At 41.5% G+C, this 22,053-nt stretch overlaps 1 protein-coding gene and 1 long non-coding RNA gene across 3 annotated transcripts; both read left to right on the top strand.

The window, feature by feature from the left end:
* Positions 1-2,154: 2,154 nt before the first annotated feature.
* LOC140684160 (uncharacterized) lies at positions 2,155-6,126 on the top strand. The gene is made up of 2 exons (XR_012055963.1): positions 2,155-2,498; positions 3,166-6,126. It is a non-coding gene; the product is annotated as an uncharacterized lncRNA (long non-coding RNA).
* Positions 6,127-6,831: 705 nt separating this feature from the next.
* MOSPD1 (motile sperm domain containing 1) lies at positions 6,832-20,815 on the top strand. Of its 2 annotated transcripts, none has more exons than XM_072928981.1 (6): positions 6,832-6,971; positions 11,806-12,062; positions 12,246-12,321; positions 15,033-15,259; positions 17,222-17,383; positions 19,739-20,815. In XM_072928981.1, exons 2-6 carry the CDS (start codon positions 11,909-11,911, stop codon positions 19,789-19,791), a joined length of 672 nt encoding a protein of 223 aa, XP_072785082.1. In that variant the 5' UTR covers positions 6,832-6,971; positions 11,806-11,908; the 3' UTR covers positions 19,792-20,815.
* Positions 20,816-22,053: the final 1,238 nt, after the last annotated feature.

Here is a 22,053-nt window from a genome sequence, read left to right on the forward strand (position 1 = left end):
TTTAGACCCCTTATAAGAAGCCATCACCCCTGAGCTGAGCCATCCCCTGGGCTGCACTCAGACCATGTAGGTGCTGCAGGCCTGCCATGAAAATCCAGGTTATGCAGCGATTCTCCTACCAGTACCAAAGGAAATTTGGGAACTTCATTACTACCCTTGTCCCCACTGACATTTTCATGACTTTCAAGAGGGAGATTACATCTGAGAGCTGGTTATTACATGGGGGGGAAAAAAAGCAAAGTCATTTAGAATAAATTTCGTTATGTTTGCATTTCAGAATAAATGTAAATTTGCACCAGAATTGATGTGGAATGAGACTTACAAATGTGTTGGTACAAGGCTGCACATGAGGTAGTCACAGATGATTGATACAATGACTGATACTATAATTTAGCTTTTTATGCAGTTTAAATGAGCACTCAATTCTGTACCCTTTAATCACAAAGTGGCATTTCATCTCAGGAGTAGCCAGCTGTAGTTCAATAAAAGAAAGGCTGCCCAACATGAATAGGCAAAGTAGGCTGAGGCCTCTAAGAGAACCAAGATCAAAAACATTATTTGAAAAATGAAATATTAATATGGGTAAGATTTCCAACTAAATGTTTCCTTTGGTATTTGTTCAAGTGAATGTTATACCTCTAGTGGCAGCAGAAGTGAATTATTTAGCATAATGACGATGGAAAATTCAGACTACGATTAAGGAGTTTCTACATCCTGGCTATAGGTGTGTACATAGAAAAATGTGCGTCATTTTTGAAAAATGAAACCTTAAATCCCCCTGTTGATAATTCACATTGCTCAGAGCCTGAAAGTGGAGCAAGAGAGGATGAGCAGGCCTTTCCAAGTTAAATATGGTGATTTGCCCAAGTAAAATGACAGAACTGAGGCTTCCACACAGAATTGGGATGCACCCGTGGCCAGTGCTGAAGTGACAGGGTCTGGCCATTACCTCCTGTCAAAGGAGAGCTTGTTATAAAAATGCTGATGTGCAGTCTGTCCCTGCAGGCACAAGGGAAGGCAGAGTGCACACTCCAGCTTCTGAGAGGGAGGCACACACACAGCAGGCCTGGGTGAGGCTGTGACAGTGCTGAGAGCCAGGCTGTGGACACGTCTCCTCCCAAACCCAGCTCTGTTGACAGCACAGTCCTCCCCCAGTCTGCCCAGAGGCTGGTGAGCATTGCCCAGCAATAGGTTACCACCCCTCTGATCTGGATATACTTGTTTGAACACTCCTTAACCTATTTCAGAAAAAAATCACCTGGGCCAGTAAACCCTCATTACTTAAAATGCTAGGCCAAGGTTACACAGCCATTTTTTATTCCCTGCAAAGCAAGCTCCAACCATTTCTACTCCCTTTCTTTGGATCTGCTTTGGCTCTGCATTCCCCACCCCACAGGTCTATGCACTATTTTGTCTATTTCTATAAACCGTTATTGTTGTTGGGGTTTCTTTGAGTTTGATTCTCCCAACATTCCTCATTCACTTAATTAAATGTTACAGTCTGTGCCAACACATCAGAGGAGATGGTGAGGGGTTGAAAAAAATCACCAGAAGGTTCCCTACACCATATGTGTCTTCAGAATAAATGTCTTGAGGAAACCATGGTCTGACACTCCCTAATCCTCTTCTGAGTTTGGTCTTTGGTAAACTACATGACTCTGGTTATTTTACAATCACAGAAACAATGATCTTAACCTCTTCTTAGTGTGACCTCCTCCAGATCCACCAAACCTGGCAGAATCTCCACAAAGGGGGTTTTGGCCTGGGCTTTCAGGTAAGCAATTCAGGCTGTTCATGAGTGATACCCTCCCATACACGTTTGGAATAAGCCCAAGGCAGGTTGCTTCTAATGCCTGGAGGCAAAGGGGTCACTGTAATACCAGATGGAGAAATAAACCCCAACCAGTGTGCATGCAAATCAGGCACAGGTAGGATCTGCATGTCCTCTTTGAGCCAGAGCAGGTAGATTATCTGCGCTCTAAGCTTCTCAGTTGTTGGTGGCAGCAAAGCCCAAATCCAGAAGCATTTTGAATTTCCAGGTCAGAGATCAACTCCAGCCCAGTTGCTTCCTGCTCTCTCTTTTCTGCAGCATGTTTGGAACGTGTCAAAAGCTGCACAAACTAAACACAAGACCATCTGCTCAGCAGCAACAGCAGCTCCTTGTCCTCGACTTCCAGCCTTAGAAAATCCCTTGTCTTGGTCCTGCTGACCACACTAAAGAACAAGTTCAGCAGGAAGGACAAGTGCTCTCCACAGTAATTCCCAGCAGAACTCCACGAGAAGCCTGGAGCCTGCCTTGGCGCCATGCTCAAGGAACAGAGTGTGCAGTGTGAGAGCCCTTCAGAGAGCAGCCAGGCTCAGAGAGGGAAGGACAAATGGTACCTGCAGACAGCTTTTAGCAAGAAATCCAAATATCAGGGCAGGCATTTGCTGAGGCGATAGCAAAGCTGGTGGTGAGGCTGCCCTGCCTCCCCTCCCTACAGCTGCACAAAGGCTCGGTAAGTCACACACAGAGAATGCTTGAGCAGTGGAGGTGCAAAACGGAGCGTATTAACTGAAGCTTTTAATAAGATTTTGATAACAATGATTTTTATGTTAATCTCTAAAGAGTTTGCTTTTGTAACATATAACTGATAAGCATATAATCTAGTTTTAATTTAATCTCTGCAGGTGTTTTCCAATGGTAAATGTTAAATTTTATTGCTTCCTTAGGCAGTAATAATAGGAGAAATGTCTGTAGGGTTCCCACTATCCATTTGTATGCAGATAGCATCATATTTTATAATAGCTGTAAATCTGACAGGATAGACTCTTACTGTTGAGATGATATTATAAATATGTGTCAACACTGAATAAACATCTTTGAAAGGAAAATAAAATAGAGATGTTATTAGAGGTCTAATGAAACAACCATAACTGCTTATTTATAAGAGATCTATGCACACATCCTTGAAAAAAAGTAGAGCCCATGCTGGGTTTGCAGCTTTCCGATGAGCAGGACACAGAGATTCTCAGCAGGGTCCTGCAGACAATGCAGAAATAGATCCTACACTTCATAAAGATGATGACTGTCTATAAACCTCTGAATGTTTGTTCTCTCTGAGGTTTCAAAATTATTATAAATACCATGGTGTCTAAGACTCAATTATGGCTTCTTTCATACAGCTTAGGAGCACAGCACCTCAGGAGCTCCCACATGAAGAACTGTAAGACCAAGTACAAGGAAGTGAACCCTGATGCCTGTCTGAAGCATAAAGCAAACACATTTTGGGCAAAATTCACTCAGTATGAGATCTGAAAGGTACTTGATCCCTTAGATCTTACACTGAGCATGCATGAAACCTGCCCTTGTTTACATTGAGTAATTTAAAGACAGCAACCCTTTAGGACGTATTTCCCTCAAATAATTGTATCTGTTCTGCAGCAAATGTGGCTCTCTGGCATACTGTGCTCACCATGTCCATAGGCACATCTCAGGGATGCAGCAGCACAGGCAGAGAAATGAGTTTAAAGATTCCTAAGATGGAACTGGCTTGGCTCCAGCCAGTGGGGAGCATGGGCAGACAGGGCTTTGAGCTGTCTTCAACTCCCTGTATAGGCATGCCCGGGAATGGATTACACTTTAACAGAAGTCTAGATATTTCCTCAATGGTGCTGTGATATGTGGCTCCCAAGGTCCACATCATTAGTCATAAAAACAAACAGGCTAACCTCTGAAACAAAAAATACTCATGAATCCATCTAAGTCCCCAGTGACAGGGGATGAGAATACAGCTTGCTGCCACTGGAGGGGGGAAATTTGAAAACCTGCCACATAAGCAAGTCAAAAAAAAAAAACAAAACCGAAACACTTTTGCTGGTGAATTAAAGTTACAAGAAACACCTTGAACAATTTAGGTTAAACAATTATTGTTTCTATTGTAAGTCAGAATATGTATGCTGCTTTAAGGTGGTCGTTTAAATGCAGTATTGTTTCTTCTGTCACTCTTTAAAAGTGAAAAAAATATTTGTTATGGAGACTTTTTAATAAACTGGTAGTAATTAGAAAGAAAACTGCAATCATTTTCTACAGAAAGACAACCCAACTGCAAATGGAAAGGCAGATATGTCACTCCTTTTCCTGAGTTAATTCAAAGCCAAAGAGGATCTGCCACATTGTGCCATGGAGAAGGGAACTGTCAAAAAACCCCAAAACATCACATTAAGAATATTGATTAGTAAGAATTAAATGCATTGCAACCTATAGGTAAGATTCAGATATATAAAGTGTTTAGCTCTCTCCTATCTGCTCGCTTGTTGTTTTCACATCAGATCTTGTAAATATACAATTTCATCCATGTGACTTCTTCAGACTGAGGATTCATTAAAGGAGGCCCCTTGTGAAGTGTTTGCAGTCAGACTCTGTAACTGCACAGGGCCAATTTTCCAGACCCACTGGGCTAGTGGTGAATACAGAACCCAAACATGGGACCCTCTGTTATAAATGCTACACCATGTCCTTATGCCATGACACATAAAGTGGAATATTTTGCTAACCAAGTGTGCAAAAATTACAGGAATCAGGCATAATGCTGTGTTTCTCACAACTTAAGTCTTTTCCATGATAAACGAGTTGTGAATCTCCCATATGAAGTATTTAAACAGATGGATAATCACCACAGCAACCAAAACCACCACAGAGTCATTCAGGAGCACTCCATCTCTGCACACTCCACTGTCAGGTTTCATGCTATAAGGAGGCAGAATTTTATGTAACAGAAGACTAGCCAATGCTTTTAGGTAACTCACAGCAGTTTCTAGGGTAGGTAAGAAATCAGAGGACCAATTATAAGCTGCAGGAACAGCATTTTTTTACACCTTGGTTCACAGTTAAGGTGACCTGACAAACTTTTTGCAGATTCTTTGCTGCATCTGATGTCTCTGATCCTTTGCATTTTTATTTCTGTTGTCTTCTTTGTCCATATTTTCTCCTCTCATCATTTCCCTGCTCTACCAACATCATAACAAGGAATGTAACCTCAGTGTCCCTCTAATAGCAGAAATAATTGATTTTTGGGGCAGAAAAAAGCAGCCCAAAAAGGAGAAGGCAAGAAAACTAATGACCTAATGATAAAGGAGAGAACTCGGCACAGATCTGAGATACTCCTGTTTCTGCCACACTGGGCAGGAGTCTCTGCTGGTTCAGCAGCCATGGCACGCCCGTACCTTTGGGGATGGCAGGGATGGCAGAGTCCCTCCCAAGGGACAATCACCAGGGATGTGGCTTTGCGCTCTGCGAAGCTCCAGCAGCAAGGACAGAGCACCACCGGGTCCTGCTCACACTCGTACAAACTTTCTCATTTAACTGGAGGCAACACAGGGCTTCTGAAAATCACAAAACAACCTGGACTAGCTGTAGGGATCGATGGGTGGGAGAGGAGAGAGACCAGCGAAGATTCCTGATTTTCAACAGGTGGATGCAAACCTTATCAAACGTGACAGAAATAAGTTGGATCCTGGGCAACTTACAGATGCAGACGTAACATCTGCCTTTAGAAAGTCTGAACTTTCTTTGTAAATGAACTGGATGAACTGGAAAATACCAATTTATCCAATTAATGTGCTTTTAAGTCTAGCCATTTGAGATTATGTTTTAATTTGATGATTCTGTTTGTTATTAATTTGAATATCTCTGAAGCATGATTATGTCTGCTGCTTCTTCTCAGGTTTCCAAAATGAGGAATACCCTCCATTGGATTAATAATAAAATCATAATAATTTCCTTAAATCCTCCAAGGCTGAAGTCTGATAATCTTTTTAAAAACAATAATTCCAGTTTATTTTTAAACATGTAAAAATCTGAAGTGATTTACACTCATCAAGAAACAAAATATTTTGCCAGTTTTCATTGCATACATTTTCAGAAATTCTGACAAGATTATAATTTCTCTATGTAATAATTTAATAATATTATGTAATTTGTGGCTGTAAGACTGAACTTCTTAATGAACCATTAGATCTGCAGAAAAAGCTGGGTGCTAATAGACACACCTTGCCTAAGTTGGAATATATACTTTTTAGAATTTCTTTGTTTAATGTCTTCCATGATTTAAAATATATTACTTCCTGTTCTGGATTGTTTCACGATGTTATTGTGAAACACTCATGGCTGCTGTGTTTATTTCACCGTGGATGTGTGTTCATTTGACTAAGGGGTGAAGCTTGGTAATGGGTAAAAGATTTTGCAATCCTGTACTGGGTGGCTCAATATAAACCTTAATTATACACCTGACTTGCAACAAAAACATTTTGCTGTACTAAAGATCTTGAAGTTTGGGATGATAGTGGGTGATGATTACACATGGATTTGTTTGTATTACACAGAGGGGGAGTTGGGGAAAACAAGGGAAGGTGATGTAGTGGATAACGCATAGTACGAGCTGAAGTCCACAAACGGCCTAACTGAATGACAGCACATTAAGTAAATAAGAGGAATAAAGAACAAAGGTAACAGCATGGAAGTGCTTACAGGGACAGTGTCCCATTTAAGCCGCGCTGCTGGGTGAGCGGGCGGTCCCGCCGGGATGTTCGGCTCCGACACTCCAGCTCCGGTCCAGCCGGGGGTGACGCTCGCCGACCCTCCCAGCGGGGAACCTGCCCGCGATGGGCGGGACAGGGGCAGGAACCCCTCCGGGACGGGGCCAGACCTCGGGAACCGTGGGATGAGGTGGAGTATTATTACAACCAGCTCCCCGCAGGTGAGAGGCGCCGGGCCGGCCGCACAATCCCCGCTGCCGGGGCGGTGCCGAACACCCGGTGCCGGTGCCGAGCCCGGCGCGCCGGGGCAGCCCCGACATGGCGGCGGGGGCGGGCGGCGGGCGGGGCGCTGACGCGGCGGCGGCGGCCGGTCGGTCCCAGCAGCCCCAGCGCTGCCCGCAGTGACGGGCGGACAAAGGGGCGCCGCGCCAGCCCGCACCAGCGGCCCCGGGCGGGTGAGTCGGGGCGGGGGGCGGCAGTGGGCGAGCGGAGCGGAGCGGCAGCCGCGGCGGGCCGGGCTGGACCCCCCGGGACCCCCGCCCCTGCCCTCAGCGGGAGCGCGGCCGGGACGGGCGGCGGGGCGGCGGCCGCGCTGCGAGGCCCCGGCCTGGCGCCGCTTCCCCGCGGGGCCGGGGCTCGCTGTGAGGGGCGGCGGTGCGGGCCGGGGCCGGGGCCGGGCCGGCTGCGGGAGGCGCCGCTATCGCGCAGCTGCCTCAGCCCGTATCGCTGCTGCTCCTCGCTGGAGAACAAAGAGGATCAATTAAGAGCGTGCAATTAGCGCCGTGCCCTGCCGGCAGCAGGCACGGCTCGGAACGCCCTGGCTCCCGTCGCTCTCCCGGGGAAGAGGGCTCCCCTCTGTTAATCCGAGGCGGGTTGAGGCCACGCAGCGCTAATGAGCACAACACACGTTTAAAAATCAGCCAGTTTAGTGCATTAAACACAAACTTAAAGTGGGGAAATAGACACTAAAGCACATGTGCCCTTGAATGTCTTCTCTACGATCCTTGCGAGCCTGTAGCAGAATGGATCAGAAGCAATGCTCAGCTGTTACTTAATTTTTCACTGCTTTTCACGCCTCTTAGTTGTGTTTGAATATTTCCTTTTGTTAGTCACCTTTTCAGCATTTAAAACAATCATGTGGCGCTAATAAATTTTGCTGTCGGTGTCAGCATGATTTATGCGTGTGATCATCCGTGCTAGTAGTTAATGCTCCGGGACTATTTAATTTTGCAGCATCCTGGAGACAGTTACTGGTGACATTTCTCATCATCCTGTGAAGGGGTAAACAGTAGCAGTTTTGCGAAGTATCAGAACAGTTCTGCAGGTTCAAAGGGGACCTTCCACCTACTGAAATACTTTGTAGAATGTGCGTGCCTTCATAGATCAGCAAATTGAGGTGAGGTTAACCAACTTGCTCAAGGTCATGGAGTGTCAGTGACAGAGTTGGCAATAATGGAATCCAGCCATCCTGGCTGCTGGCTCTGCTCTCATCACTGGGTGACGTCCCCAAATAATTGCAGGTAGTTTAAACATTGGTTTGCGTAAGTGCACACTGAGGCCTTCAAAACATTTTGGAGAAAAAAAAAACGTTTATGGTGTGCTTCAGATTCCATGCTGAATGTGGATGTAGCTTAAAGTGATTGCTCAGCTTGGCAGAGGAGGGAATTTTGATGAAGACTTTGTGGTTTATTTGGTAAATATGTGCTTGAAAAACATCAGTTTTACTGAGTATAAACTGTAGACAGACTTGTGTAGATTTAGGAGGTAGATCATGAGATGTAACAAAAGTAGATTACACTGTAATTAGGCAACTTTTAAAGCAGCACCGTGAAAGCATGACTGCAAAGAGGTTTTCTTCTGAATGAAGTGTTTACCGGATGACATTCTGTAGAGTTATTTGCAGTTATGAAGAAAAACAACAACAAATGCACTGGGAAGCCTTGGTGATGAGGCTGTTGGAACTTAAAATAGGAACAAAAAAGTTCCTCAGTTGATTTATTTATTCAACAGATACTTGTTAAGTAAAAACAAATCACAATGGATGTTATTTCTGACCCTGGAGAGAAGTTACGTTTTGCTTCATGTTTTTCTTTGTCAAGTTAAATTTATGAAGAAAGGGATTTCAAAGGAAACACTGGCAGATCTGTGCTATTGTGACACCAGCAGTATATATTTAGTAACTTCACGGAGGAAAGATCCCTATTGTGCTGAAAAAATACCAGTGACAATTGTTTGTCATGACTTCAGAGGGTGCTGGGAAGTGAGCTGGCATTGTTCAGGTGTTGCAGGCTGGCCCTGGGGAGTGTTACCTGTGACAGATCCCTGCTCCTGTGGGAATTCCATCCTGGGAGAAGCCCATCTGTGCAGTGCAGCTCACAGGCCTGAGACCACAGATCCTGAGTTGGGGCAGATTTGCTCGTGCTTACCTTTGTGCTGCAAGTAATCGTGTGGCTGTTGACCACAAAATTTAGTGGTTGTGGTGCAGAAGAGCAGCAGCTGAGTTTCTATTCATGAACTGTCTGGGGTACGTGATCTTCTGAGCTGCTGTGGGGTTAAAATGGGCTAAGAAGTTGTGGTGATACAAACTTCCTCTGTAAAAGTGTTGGTAGTTTCTTGTTGATGGGAAAGGTGTGCTGTTATCAAGAGTATCAATACTAAACCATCACATCTCCCTCTCATATGTGTGGTTTGTCCATCAGTCTTTGGGAAAAGTGCTTTTACTGCTGTCGCTTGGTGACATGTCCCAGCAAGGTGACTTCTAAGCTAAAACTGTTGTCTTGGAAAGGATGCTGGTTGCTTGCTTAGGAATATAGAAATTTATACCCTGAATGACACTGCTGTGTCAGCAAATGTTCTGCTATAGCCCTGCCAGACGTTGCTTTTGCAAGTTGGGGCGGTAGCTCCTCATCCAGCCAAGTTCAATAGGAAAAGGAAGCAATAATGGGATATTCTTTTTTAAGATTTGGTGGCTTTCCTCATGCAGGTTGTGGAATCCTGGGAGCTTTGCACACCGTTGTCCACAGATGTGTAACAAAAATGAGCCTGTTGATAGGTGTAGTGATCCATACCTCCACTGATACTGAGAACTGTGGGGTTTGGGACACTGAACACTTGCCACAGACTGGGCTGAAGAAACTGAAGATGTGGGATGGAGCCAGGAACTGGAACGAAACATGTGCAGTGTTTAAATAAAAAACCAAAGCATCAAAATAATACTGATTATTATAAATAATGCTTGAAATTTTTATTACACATAGTCAATTAAGTTGTGTAGCAGTAGCTTGCTGTTGATTTAATAGTAGCTCAAAACATTTATTTGGGAAAAAACCCCTTTTGTTAATGTCAAAATTTGCCTGTATTTCTGTTACACGTGATGTGCAGAGTGTAGATAGATATGAGAACCAAAGATTCCACCATATTCTTACTGCATACTGCATTGAGCTAACTTGGTAAAAGAAATTTAAATAAATAATTCTTAATTTTCTGCCTATGACAAGCATCAAAAGGTATTTTGTATTCCTGTGTGCTGGCAGTTTTTCCACAGTAGCTTTTCATATAGTCTTAATGTTTGACTAGTACAATGAAACTCACTTTGCAATAGTGCATTAAGTTGTTCAAGACATAATACTTCCACTTGCTGTACAAAGTCATTCCAGAGTTTGTTGATTCTTCTGAAACAAAAGGGATTCACCATAATTCCAAGAAGCAGTCAGAGCCCAAATTGCCACTTAGGGAGCCATTTCTTTTTCTAGACTCTTCTTAATAAGGTAACAGAACATCAGCTTGGAACACTGTCATTGGGGATTTGTTTTCAGAATATTATTAGTAGCATTTCAGTGAAGTGGAAACAAACCTGTGCTCTGAAAAGGAACTCGATCATGGGGAAAGACATTCCAGTGAGATCCATGAATTTGAATTCTACAGGGATAATTTGCTATTTTAATAACTAAATAAATAAAATTAAAGGCTTATTTTGTGAATAAGAATCAGAACCTGTAAATCTGATGGCATGACAGATATACTTTTGTAAACACATGAATGTGTGTCATGTTTCAAGTGGAATATGTATCTGGTGCTTGGAGATGTGATCGTCGTGTGTTTAGAATGCAGAAACAAGTATTTGTTTTTGATTGTTCAGAATGTTTGGGCTATTTGCTGCTAGAAATTTCAGAAGCTAAATTCTTTAAAGTGCAACTATCCAGTGTATTGAGCTTGAGAACAGGTAAAATGTACCTTATTTTAAAAACCTTTATGGGAAGTGGAAATGGCATCTAGTGAGTCAGTAGGAAATTTTTGTTGTTTCAATATTTTTGCTATACAGTTAGACCTCAAAGGACACCTTCAGTTTCATAATTAATCTATAGAAGCTGCAGTAAAATATGACCTTCTTTGGTGGAGGAGAAAGACTTTGTTCTGTCTGTCATGTGTTAAGTCAATGGTATGTGTGCTGAAGAGTCTGGACTTAATTTTATTTTATGAATTACATTTGGGATTGTTTCTTGGTTGGGTCATTGGTTCTGGTTTTAGTTCTGGAATGTCACTCAAAATAAAACAGAACTGTGGGGGTGGCAGAGGGAGAATTGTGATGATTGTACTTTGGTTAGAGGTAGTGGTGTTAGAAAACCTGTCATCTCTTAATAAAATAGTGAATCCCAAGTCTGTTTGCTGTTACTCATCCCAGGCATTTTCCCATTCATTACCTGTAACATATGCAGTTGGAACAGGGAGTTTGGTTTAAACAAGACATGAAGGTGTTCCCCATTCCTTTGTTCTGAATCCGGATTTGACATTCCTGGGTGCCTAGGTGAGAAGATTCCTAACTTGTTATACCTCATCCAGGGAGGTCATCCCCATGGAAAGGTTCCTGCCCAAACAGTGACTCCTGCTGCCTCACTGTCCTTGCATTTCCTCATTTCTGCCCTCGTGTTTCTGATGTGTTACTGTCCTGAGGCAAGGATGGGATTTCTTTCTGCTGTCATTGTTTGGTTTGTGTTGCAAAGACCCAGCATAAGCAGCCCTAATTGTGGACTGGGCCCCCAAATGCTGCCCTGATACACTGGAGAGGTGCTTATCCATTTATTTTGTAGCAGTTTATTAAATAGATGGAAGCACAGTGCAAATATTTTTTTCTATTTCAGTATTTTTGAAGGAACATAAGTAGAGGTAGATTCATAATCAAGCATCATGTTTTATATTTTTGCACCTTTGTTAATTGACTCAGTTTAGTATAGACTTATGGAAATAATCTTCTTGCCTTTTCTCTTTTTTTTTCCCATTTTTTTCCTTTAGAATTGCCAAAATGCTTTGGAATTCTTAAACGATTCAAAAGCTGAAGTCTCTGAGGATACAAAAGCATAAGAACACAAGAAGCAGCAAGGAGGATTCAGTGCCAATGCAGCAACAAAAAAGACAGCCAGAGTTAGTGGAAGGAAATCTTCCTGTTTTTGTTTTTCCTACAGAACTTATATTTTATGCAGATGACCAGTCAACACACAAGCAGGTGTTGACTCTATATAACCCCTATGAGTTTGCCTTAAAATTCAAAGGTGGGTTTCTTAGGTTAAGTTCTATTTAAGGGCTAGTTGATGATCTTGAACAGTCCAATTATAATTCATGTAACAAATCGTATCTATGACAAAACCAAGCTCGTCTCTCTGCATGTATCTGTTGATGAAGCTGGTGATGTATCAGTTCATGATTTGTTACCACTCCTGTCCTTTTCCTTGCAGTTCTTTGTACAACTCCAAATAAATATGCGGTGGTGGATGCTACTGGTGCAGTGAAGCCTCAGTGCTGTGTTGATATGTAAGTAGCAGTTGGTTGGGTTTTATCCTAATATACAAAATTTTATTACCTTAATTTCTTTTATTACTTAAGAGGTTGTAAATGACAGCATGCATGTTATAATACATAAGTTGGATGAAGATATGTTTTCTAATCTCTTATATACTTGTGGTTCTGATTTTTGCTGTTCTTTCCCTCTAGTGCAGAGGTATTACAATATTGGAGATATGTCCTTCTTTAATTTTGCCTTTGGGCATAAATAAAATGCCAGTAAATGCATCTTGTAATGTAGCTTGTAAACCAGGAGTGAGAGTAACATGAGCTTCTCTGAGCACCTTTTTGTTAGACATAACAAAAAAAGCAAAACCCCCAGGGCTGAGATCTGTTTGTGACAAATACTTGTTTGCAGGTTGGCAAAATGTAAATGTATGCAGTTCTACTGAGCACATTTTCCTGGGCCATGTTAATAAAGGTAGTTTTGCCTACCTTTCACCCTGAGCACCCATCTCATTCTCAGATCTCTGTGTCTGCCCTTCCTCTCTCCTGTCAGGTGTCAACCCAGTAACTCAGAACAGAAGGAGGCTGCTTAAGTGACCACAGTAATGTACAGGGTCTGTAGGCTGCTGAAAGCTGAAACAGAGTAGGTGTATAAGCTAAAATAGACCAACTCTTTTTATCTTCTATTTGCCACATTATTTCTGTGCTGATGTATGGATACAGCTGAAGAAAATCTGAAGTACCTAAAAGAGCAGACTGAACTTTATGTATAAAACACTACCTGGAATCTCTGGCTAACAAATGGCCATATACAAAACCCCTTTGTCAGATAAGTAATAACTGTTCTTGGGGAATGGCTCTTTTTTCCTATAGACTGTTTTCCTTAGGTGCAATTTGAAAAATTCCAAGGACTCACCAAATAGAAAGGAAGTTTAGAACATGGAGCAAGAAGGTTTCAGTAAGCAGGGACAACAATACTGAAAATGGAACTAAAAAGGTCAGAATAGACCAGTGCACCAGTGAGCTCTTTCATTCTTCAGAAGACATTTACACAAGTTTGATTACATTTGGTTAAACAAATGTGTTTTATTAAATAAAGGAAAATAAGACAGACACATGCTCCAAGGGGAATTTTTGTGCAGCAAAATTCCCCCCTCCAATTTCAGTGGTTGCTGTCTAAGGACAGTGTTTACTGCTAGGATATGAGCAGTACTATGCAAGTGTGGCCATTTGCCAGATAAACAGATATTCTACAGAGCTTCCAATTATGCAATGATCTCTAAAAAGAAACAGGAGAATATATCTGTTTATAAGGGTCTGCAGAAAATATCTCCTTGCTTGGCAGCAGATACATGTTCCCCTAGCACAGTGTTATGTAATGATTCTGTTTAGGTTGGTAGTTGGTACCATGGCACTAGGAGTAGGAACACCAATTAAAAGAAAGTGTTAAAGGAAGAAATCAGAGTTGATCTGCTGTGTTGATATGCTAAGAGCTGTATGAATTAGGGTTGTGGGGGGAAAAAGCCTTTTGTTTTAGTGGAGGCAGTTGCCCAGCCAACACTCCACTTGCTGAAAGCCTGTCATAGGCACTCTCCTTCGCCTCTGAAGTGATGTAAAACATCACTGCAGCCTCTTGCTGAGGGGATGACTTGGGCTCTGTTTCTGTGTTGAATAGTCTATTCAAACCAGATACCACTTGCAAGCACTGGCTACGTGCTAATGCTTGTAGAGATCTTGATGTGATATAGTTCCTTTAAATAAGGACTGAAAAACAAAGATCCATTTCTTGCAGCATTTTAATGTGTATAGTATCACAAAGATTGGTTCCTTGAAGCAATTGTAAAACTACTATTCTGTGTTACTAAGGGTAGAGTCATTTTTTTCCCCCTCATGAGATGGCAACCTTTTTCTTTGTACATGTTTTCTTCAGATCAGCTGCTGTTATCTTGGAAACTTAGAATAATCTTTCACAAAAAAACATCTGGAAAAATAGTTTAAATCCTTATTTACCCTAAGAGCTCTGATACCATTTCAAAACCTAAATGTTGTAGCTTTTCAACAGTAGATATGTATTCTCATGATGAATCACAAGTGCAGAGAGGAGGCAGTTGAGCACAGCACTGCTCAGAGGTCTGTTTTGCTGTTGATCAGTGCTATTTTAAAGCTGTGCTTTTTATAGGTTCCAAACATTCTCTCAGTGGTGGGTTTCTGATTTTGAAAATCCCTAGCTGACTCTTGTCTATACAGGGAATGAGTTTTGCTTCTGAGAAAGCAGAATTGTAAAGCTTTGAGCCTGGTTTCCTCAAGAAGCTGGACTGTTGATTGCCAGACACCTGTCCAACTCCTTTCCTTCCCTGGCCACTCCAGTCCCCTCAATACCTTTTAAAATCACTGGAAAGCATCAAACAACTGATATATGAGGAGGAGGCATCTTTCAGATAATTGATGTTTCATCAGTTGGCAGCTGGGCCTCAGACTGAGGCAAAAATGGGCTTGGGATAAAGACTTAACTGTCCTGTCTGGCCAGGAGCATTTATATTTGGGAATTAAAGCAAACATAAGGAGGAGAGAGAGGAGGTAAGATCAAGTCTTCAAGAACATTGAGTGGTGAAGGAGGTAATGGAGGTCTGGATTATTCCAGTTTATCTGGAGGAGGGGGGACACAGGGCAGACTTTGTGATATAGGATGTAATTCCACAACAGATCATCTGTTTGAAAATGTTGTTTTTCTACAGTGTGATTCGTCACAGAGACGTTCGGGCTTCTTACTATGGTGTCATAGATAAATTCCGTCTCCAAGTGTCTGAGCAGAGCCAGAGGAAAGCATTAGGGAAAAAGGAGATTATTGCTACTCTGCTTCCATCTGCAAAAGAACAACAACAACAAAAGGAAGAGGAGGAAAAACGAATAAAAGAACACCTGGCTGAAAGTGTCTTTTTTGAGCAGACTTTGTGTCAACCAGGTAGCTGAAATCTTTTTCCCCTCCTATGTTCTGAATCAGTTTTGAATAGCTCAAGGTACTAGACTCAAAAACATTTTTAAAATATAGACAAAAATACATATTAAAATAAGCCATTTTACTTACCTGTAAGACTGCTGTCTTTATCACTTGAGGATGACAGTACACAAGAACCCAAACTGTGGCTATTCTGTTTATGCTGTCTTGATCAATCAAGACCCTTTTTTGCCCTGTGTTTTTATGTCATACCTTGGAGAGTGCATCCACTGTTCCACTGGAGCAGGAGTTCTCATACAGACAATGGGAATTTATCTGTGAAAGGATGCTGGTTACTTTTTCCCTTGGGCTCTTTCAAAACATATGCCCCTCTGAGTTTGTTCCAAACCCTTAATCCCCCATTTCCTGCTGAGCAGGAAATATTGCCAGAACATCATCTAAAGTGTTCCTTGTTCTGTGCCCTGTCCTCTGTCTGTCCCACAAGAACAGAAGAGCACAGTTGGTGGCTGAAAACTCTGTGTGTTTCATACACACAGTGAGGAAGAGATTCAACAGTCTTGAAAACCTGGGCCAGACAGTTAAATTGAAGGGATAGGATATAAAGCATCAAGTTGTACCTGAAATGAATCTAAACTGATTCTTGATGGTCTACATTCTTCTTACTTTTATTGATTTATACTGAGAAATTCTTGTCACTATTATGTTTTTCAGGACAACAAAAACCAGTTCCAGAAAATAGATGAACCTCCTTGAGGGTATTCATGTTGTTAAAATGAATGTTTCACTATTTATATTGAGTTTGTTGGCTGGTGAAACACTTTTTATTAAAAAAAAAAACCCTCATAATAGATATTAGTAGGATACACAGTTAAAGCAAACCTACAAAGGTGTCTGGGCTCACAGAACAAAATGTTTCTGTGATAGTTGATCCAGGACAGAGGGCCTGAGCCATCCTGAACAATCTGATACTGGTCTTATTCCAAATGCTGTTTCTCTGCTTAAAAACAGTTTATTGCAGTAAAAAAAAAAAAAAAAAAAAAAAAAAAAAAAAAAAGTAGCAAACAAAGAAACTGTAGTTTTGCATGTAACCTGCAACCTGGAAATAAGGGATTTATGGAATTAACACAGAGCACATACTGCTAGTCGCTGAGGATAGAAAAAGTTGATAAAAACATTGGCTTTTTTCCAATGGGTCTTAAGGATTTGGTTAGAGGTATTCAGCTAACATATTAACAGCTCTTTTCAAAGATGACACAGTGGGCCTTTGAGTAGGTTCCAGCTGTTAAAGTGCAGGACAATAAAGACTATGAAGGACTCTTTAGTGTCTGTGGTTTGCATTTCCTTATTCTGATAATACAGGACTGTCAGAGTGGTTCACTCTCACAGTTTTTAAAGTAAGATTCAAATTTTACTGATTTGTGGCATCTAAATGACTGGTTCAGGTGTAGCCCTTGAATCCTGTAAAGAGTGAAGGAGAGCTCATCTAGCCCAAGAACCTGTGCTCCTGCTGCAGGCAGGTTTTGTTCAGGAGGTGTGAGCAGTTCCTGCCTGTGCAGGTCTTTTTTGGGGGCTCCAACTGATTGATTACTGATCACTGAAGGAACATATCAAGGAATGGAGTCAGGATGTAGAGGGAAACCTCAAGGATTGCTGAGGCATCCAGCTGTCCTGAGTGTGTATATATAGCAACTGGGCCTGGCAGGCTCTGTTCCTCCAGAAGGGAGTGGTTTGGGAAGTCATGTGAAAACAAGTTCCAGCATCAGAACAGGGAGCAGCCTCCTCCACTGCAGAATGCAGAAGGTTTAGAAGAGTGGGTTTGAGAGTTGTCTTCCACCCCCTGCAAACTCCAGAGCAAAAAGGAAAATTGAGGATATTTCAGCTCCCATGTACTGCAGACATTTTTGCAGAATATTTAATGTTTATATTATTTAGATCTTCCTTACAATTGGTGCTGCTTTTCTTTTTCAGAAAACAGAACTGCCTCGTCGGGACCTAGTTTACTCACAGTCTTCCTTGGAGTGGTGTGTGTCGCAGCACTAATGCTACCTACATTGGGGGAAATGGAATCCCTGGTGCCTCTCTACCTCCACTTAAGTGTGAATCAAAAGTTAGTAGCTGCTTATGTTTTAGGTAAGTACTTCGGATTTTATAAACATTTTCCTGCAAAATCTATGAGTTTGGAAAACTTCACCTGTCTTTGCCAGTGGCCTCAGGAAACTGGATGGAAACAAAGCACCATGTTAGGTTTTGTTTTGCAACTCAGCTTACACCTTAATTTGTAGCTATGGTGATAGCAGGATAAATTACTTATTGTAAGTGTTTTAGACCTGATTTGAGTTGACATCTATTGCACACAGGCCCCTGCATGCTAATTTCAGCTTTATTTGATGATGGGCCAGCCACAGTCATCTGCCAACACACCTGAACGGAATGTGCTGTTTCTTATCCTTGCATTGCAATAGTTACTCTATTGCAGAATGTAGACTGTGTTACTGTATTTCTCTTTCCAGCCCCCTGTGAGCTGTTTTTTAACGCTTGATTCTCAGTAGCTGTTTAATAAGCAGTTGATATGTGTAGAACTAAGTTGTTGTACCCCTGTCTGAGACCACTACCATCCACAGTTCTTCCTGATTTGTAACTTGCTCCTGCATTAGCTAGCATAGATGAGTTGCACATTTCATTTGTTATGACTATTTCTCTATAACTATTTCAGATTTGAAGAACAGTCACACTAAGTTTTCCTCACCCACTACCTGGCAGAAATGAGGATTTAAAGGAAAAGAGCTAGGCAGCTCCAAACTGATAGCTAGAGGTGAGGTAGTGATGGGAAAAGGTGCAAGTTTGTGATGGTTCATGCACACTCTGCTGACTCACACAGGTCCATCTGCTGAAGTGGTTTGAAATCTCACTTGTGGCTCTTTGCCCAAGCTGATGCTGATGGATTCTCAGATCAGGACCTTGCAGATATCCTCACTTCATTTTTATCTCTGCTTTTGAAAATTACTCCAGGTTCTGCTGGTGTCAGTTACAGTTTTAAGCCTTTTGACTTTATACATTTGCAAGAACTGAACCTGTTTCTAGATTGCCTATGAAGTTTTGAGAGGTTTTGACTTCTTTGCTGGCAGTGCTTTTAGTGTTCATGGACAGATTCTTTTGTGTGTGACTCTTGCTCATGTAGAAAGTCAATTGCTCTTGAGAAGTTGAAACCACTTTGTTCCACAAGGAAGTACAACTGGACTGTGGAGCATTTAATTGGAAAGGGTGGTTATACCACACCAACAGGACTATATGATATTTAAGAAGTATTTGATTTACAGAAATGAGTTAAACCCTTTATTGTCTGCAAGTCCCTACACAAGTGGTGCTGTAGGGATGTTCTCCAGAAGCCTCTGCTGTTCCTCTGCCATGGTGGAATTGATCCAAGCTAAGGATCCAGCAGCTGTGGGAGCACTGATTGCCTGAACCAATACAGACCTTAATAAATAGCTGAGCTGTAACTTCTCTTTAAGGGATAAATTACTGATCTAATGGAAGGCAGTGTTGCAGCTCTGTTCTGTTGTGCTTCTGCCTTTACCATCTTCATAAAGTAGCCAAGTTCCATCAGTGTGGAGTGGCAGGAGATAAAATAGTCTCAGAAACATCTTTATCCATGGTGAGATCTGTAGGTTTTAGCTGAGCTTTCTGCAGTGAAAGGCTGTTACAGTGACATCATCTGAGCCTGCCAGAAAGTGAGATTGTTCAAGAACTGATTGTTATTTTGATGTTACATAAGGCTGGAATTCAGGGAGCCCCTATGTTCTTCATCTGCCTCACCTTGTGCCATATAACCCATGGCTAAGAGCTGCAGATTTGCTCTTTTTCCTGTATCAGCATATAATGAAAAGAAACTTTTCAGTGTGTCATGAGTAGGTTTATTAGCCCCTATTTCCTGTTTTCATCTGGTTTTGTTTTTAACCTCTATCAGAACATTCCTGTTTTCCCTCCCTCTTTAAAGGTCACAACAAAGAATCTGTTGAAAGCTCCCTCTGCAAACTGACAAGGAAGCTTAACATCTTTGTCTAAAACTGGTCTTTGATCAGTTATTATTCACAGAGCAGAAAAAAGCCTTGGAGCCTTCAACTGATCTGCCTTACTGATGATTCAGCATTTGAATGGCACTGCCCATAACTGGCCCCCATGAGGAATGAGGTTTGGGTGCTAGTGTTGCACTTACCCAAGTCAAAAGTTCCCTGTTAAGATTTTCCAGTAGAGAGATCAGTAATTGTTTGGAGTATTTCTATCTCTTTGACATTCAGTTATTAGATGCACCACACATCAGCGTTGATTTTTGAGTTTGTCAAAATGTGGAGTGATACTTGTAATATCTAAGTGTGTATATAAATGCATTCTGCATGTGTTTATCTACTTCTACCATATTTTCTGGCCTGTGACAGGGTAAACTCTTAATTTTAAATGTTTTATTTCAAGTTAAATAAAAGTGTTTAGTTCTTAATTTTTGTCTTTCAGGTCTCATCACCATGGTTATTTTAAGAACATGAGCCATGAGTTCATAGGATGTCAAACACCTTACTGTATATTCACATCATGAATGTGGACTGCCTTTTACTCCCATTTGGCTCATTAAGATGCTAGCAAAACTGTTCAGTGATTTAAGATACCTTCAGAAGTGTAATATATTTTAACTGTGTATAATAAATGAAAGACTCAAAGCACTTTGCGGTGCTTCTGTAACAGACAGCTACGAAATGTTCAGTGATACCTGTGAAATAATTTGAAAAAACTTTTATATCTATGCCTATTGTAAAAAATCCTTATTAAAACAACATTTGTTATTTTTAGTCTATGTTCACATCAGTGCGTGATCACTATAAAAGCAAACTGTCTTCTGTAAAAACGCTCATTTGGTTTGTGGTTGTCCTGCTGAGGCTGGCACATAACACTTCTGTATATACCTACCAGAGGGCAGAGAGTCGTGGCTGATCATTGAAGAAAATTAAAAATTCCATCAGTGGAACTATGAAATAAACCATTCATTTTAGGTGAAGAAGGAATTCTCAAATTTCTTACTTCATCATTACCAATACATCGTTGAGTGCTCATTTTCTTACCTGGGGAAATAATTTCTTGCAACAGTCATTTTGTACCACACTTATTAGACAATAAAAACAAGTTCTGTAATCAGATCCTTCATTTCTTAGGGATGCATGGAAGTGGCATTAATGGAAGCTGAACTCATACTAATACAAAATTAATCATTTTCTCTATTTTAGAGACCAAACTAAGTGAAATAGCAAAGGCATTTCTCTCCATCCTTCCCCCTACAGCTACCACAGGGACTTCTTATCTATCAGAAATGCCTCCTTAAATGCCAGTTACATATTTGAGGTGAACATTAATCTTGTTTCATACAACAAGTATTTCCCTTTATTTGACATTTCATTGTTGAGATGTTAATTCTAAAAGGGCAGCTATTACTGCGTTGGATTCATACAGACAAATCTTTGTTTGTAAGAAGTCTATAGAGTATGCTCTGATATGAATAATAAAGTTTGGAAATCAAAACTTCTTTTCCCCTGCATGTTTTGGGTCACTTTTCTGCTTATGCATGGAAATGCAAAGAAACCATGCAAAAAAGTGTTTCTTAAAAAAAAAAAAAGGAGAAAGAGAAGTTGAAAAAGGTTGTTAACCACTACATTTTTTCTTTTACAATGCTCCTCCAGTTTTATTCTCGGAAGAACTGGGATTGTGTCATCCATCGATCAGCATCAGATGATAAAGTCAAACATTAACATTCACTAAGAAAAAAAACCAAAAAAGGTTCCCAGCTGGTTTAGAAGGCTGTGTGCCAGAGCCTGCTGCAGGCATAGCACTTCTCTCCAACCCTGAGTTCGTGGCTGGGTCAGTGTTTTCCTGCTACTGCAGGGCTCTGTTCTTGTACCTTCACTGTTCCTCAGTGCCTACACTGTGAATTCTGATTTTCACCAGGTGGTTTAACCTGCTGCTGCCTGGGGAAAGGTGAGGGAACGGAGCAGAAGTTGGGGAGATAAAAGTGCCATGTGATACTTTATCTTAGCACCCAACAGCCAGGCTAAACATTTTGTTGTGCCCAAGCTGATTAAAAAAGCCCAACACAAACCCTTTTTTCCTGGCATTCTGGTCATGGACAGGGATCATGTTGTGCCAGGCAGGTGCAGAAATGCAGAAGTGACAATCTCACCTGTAGGAACCCAGAGTCACTGAGTGACTGTACCCAGGTCTGACACCAGCAGCTGCCTCAGTCCTGCAGGACAGTGTGTGCACGGGCAGGGGAGGTCACAGCACACAGATGCCAGCAGTTTTCAAGGAATCTAAAGAGAAATTGTTGGTTTAACCTTGACCAAAGAAATCAGGAACAAAAAGTTATTGTCAACCAAAAAGACTAAAAACATTGGACCACTTCTTTGTCAAGGCAATGAAGGAGCAATACACAGGAAAAAAGAATTACATATGCAGAGTAACTCAATAGATGTAGACAAAACTGGTGCTTGGGTGAAATAAGGATGACAAGTGTGAATTCTGACTTCTTTCTCCTTCAGGGAGATTGCAGCACACTGCAGAATCACAGATTTATCCCAGTTATAAAAACAAGACCTGGGGACTGTTTCAGTTCAGCACTGAGGGAGAACATATCAAGTTATGTTACAGCATGGTCATAGCAGGGCACCAGTAAAATGTTACCAGGTGGATACAGAAGATTTTGAAGGTATTTCCTGATTTTATGTATATTTATGTGCGTGCACATACCTCTAAGCACTTACATA

The sequence above is a fragment of the Taeniopygia guttata genome, chromosome 4A (assembly GCF_048771995.1).
Source record: "Taeniopygia guttata chromosome 4A, bTaeGut7.mat, whole genome shotgun sequence".
Taxonomy (NCBI): Eukaryota; Metazoa; Chordata; class Aves; order Passeriformes; family Estrildidae; genus Taeniopygia; species Taeniopygia guttata.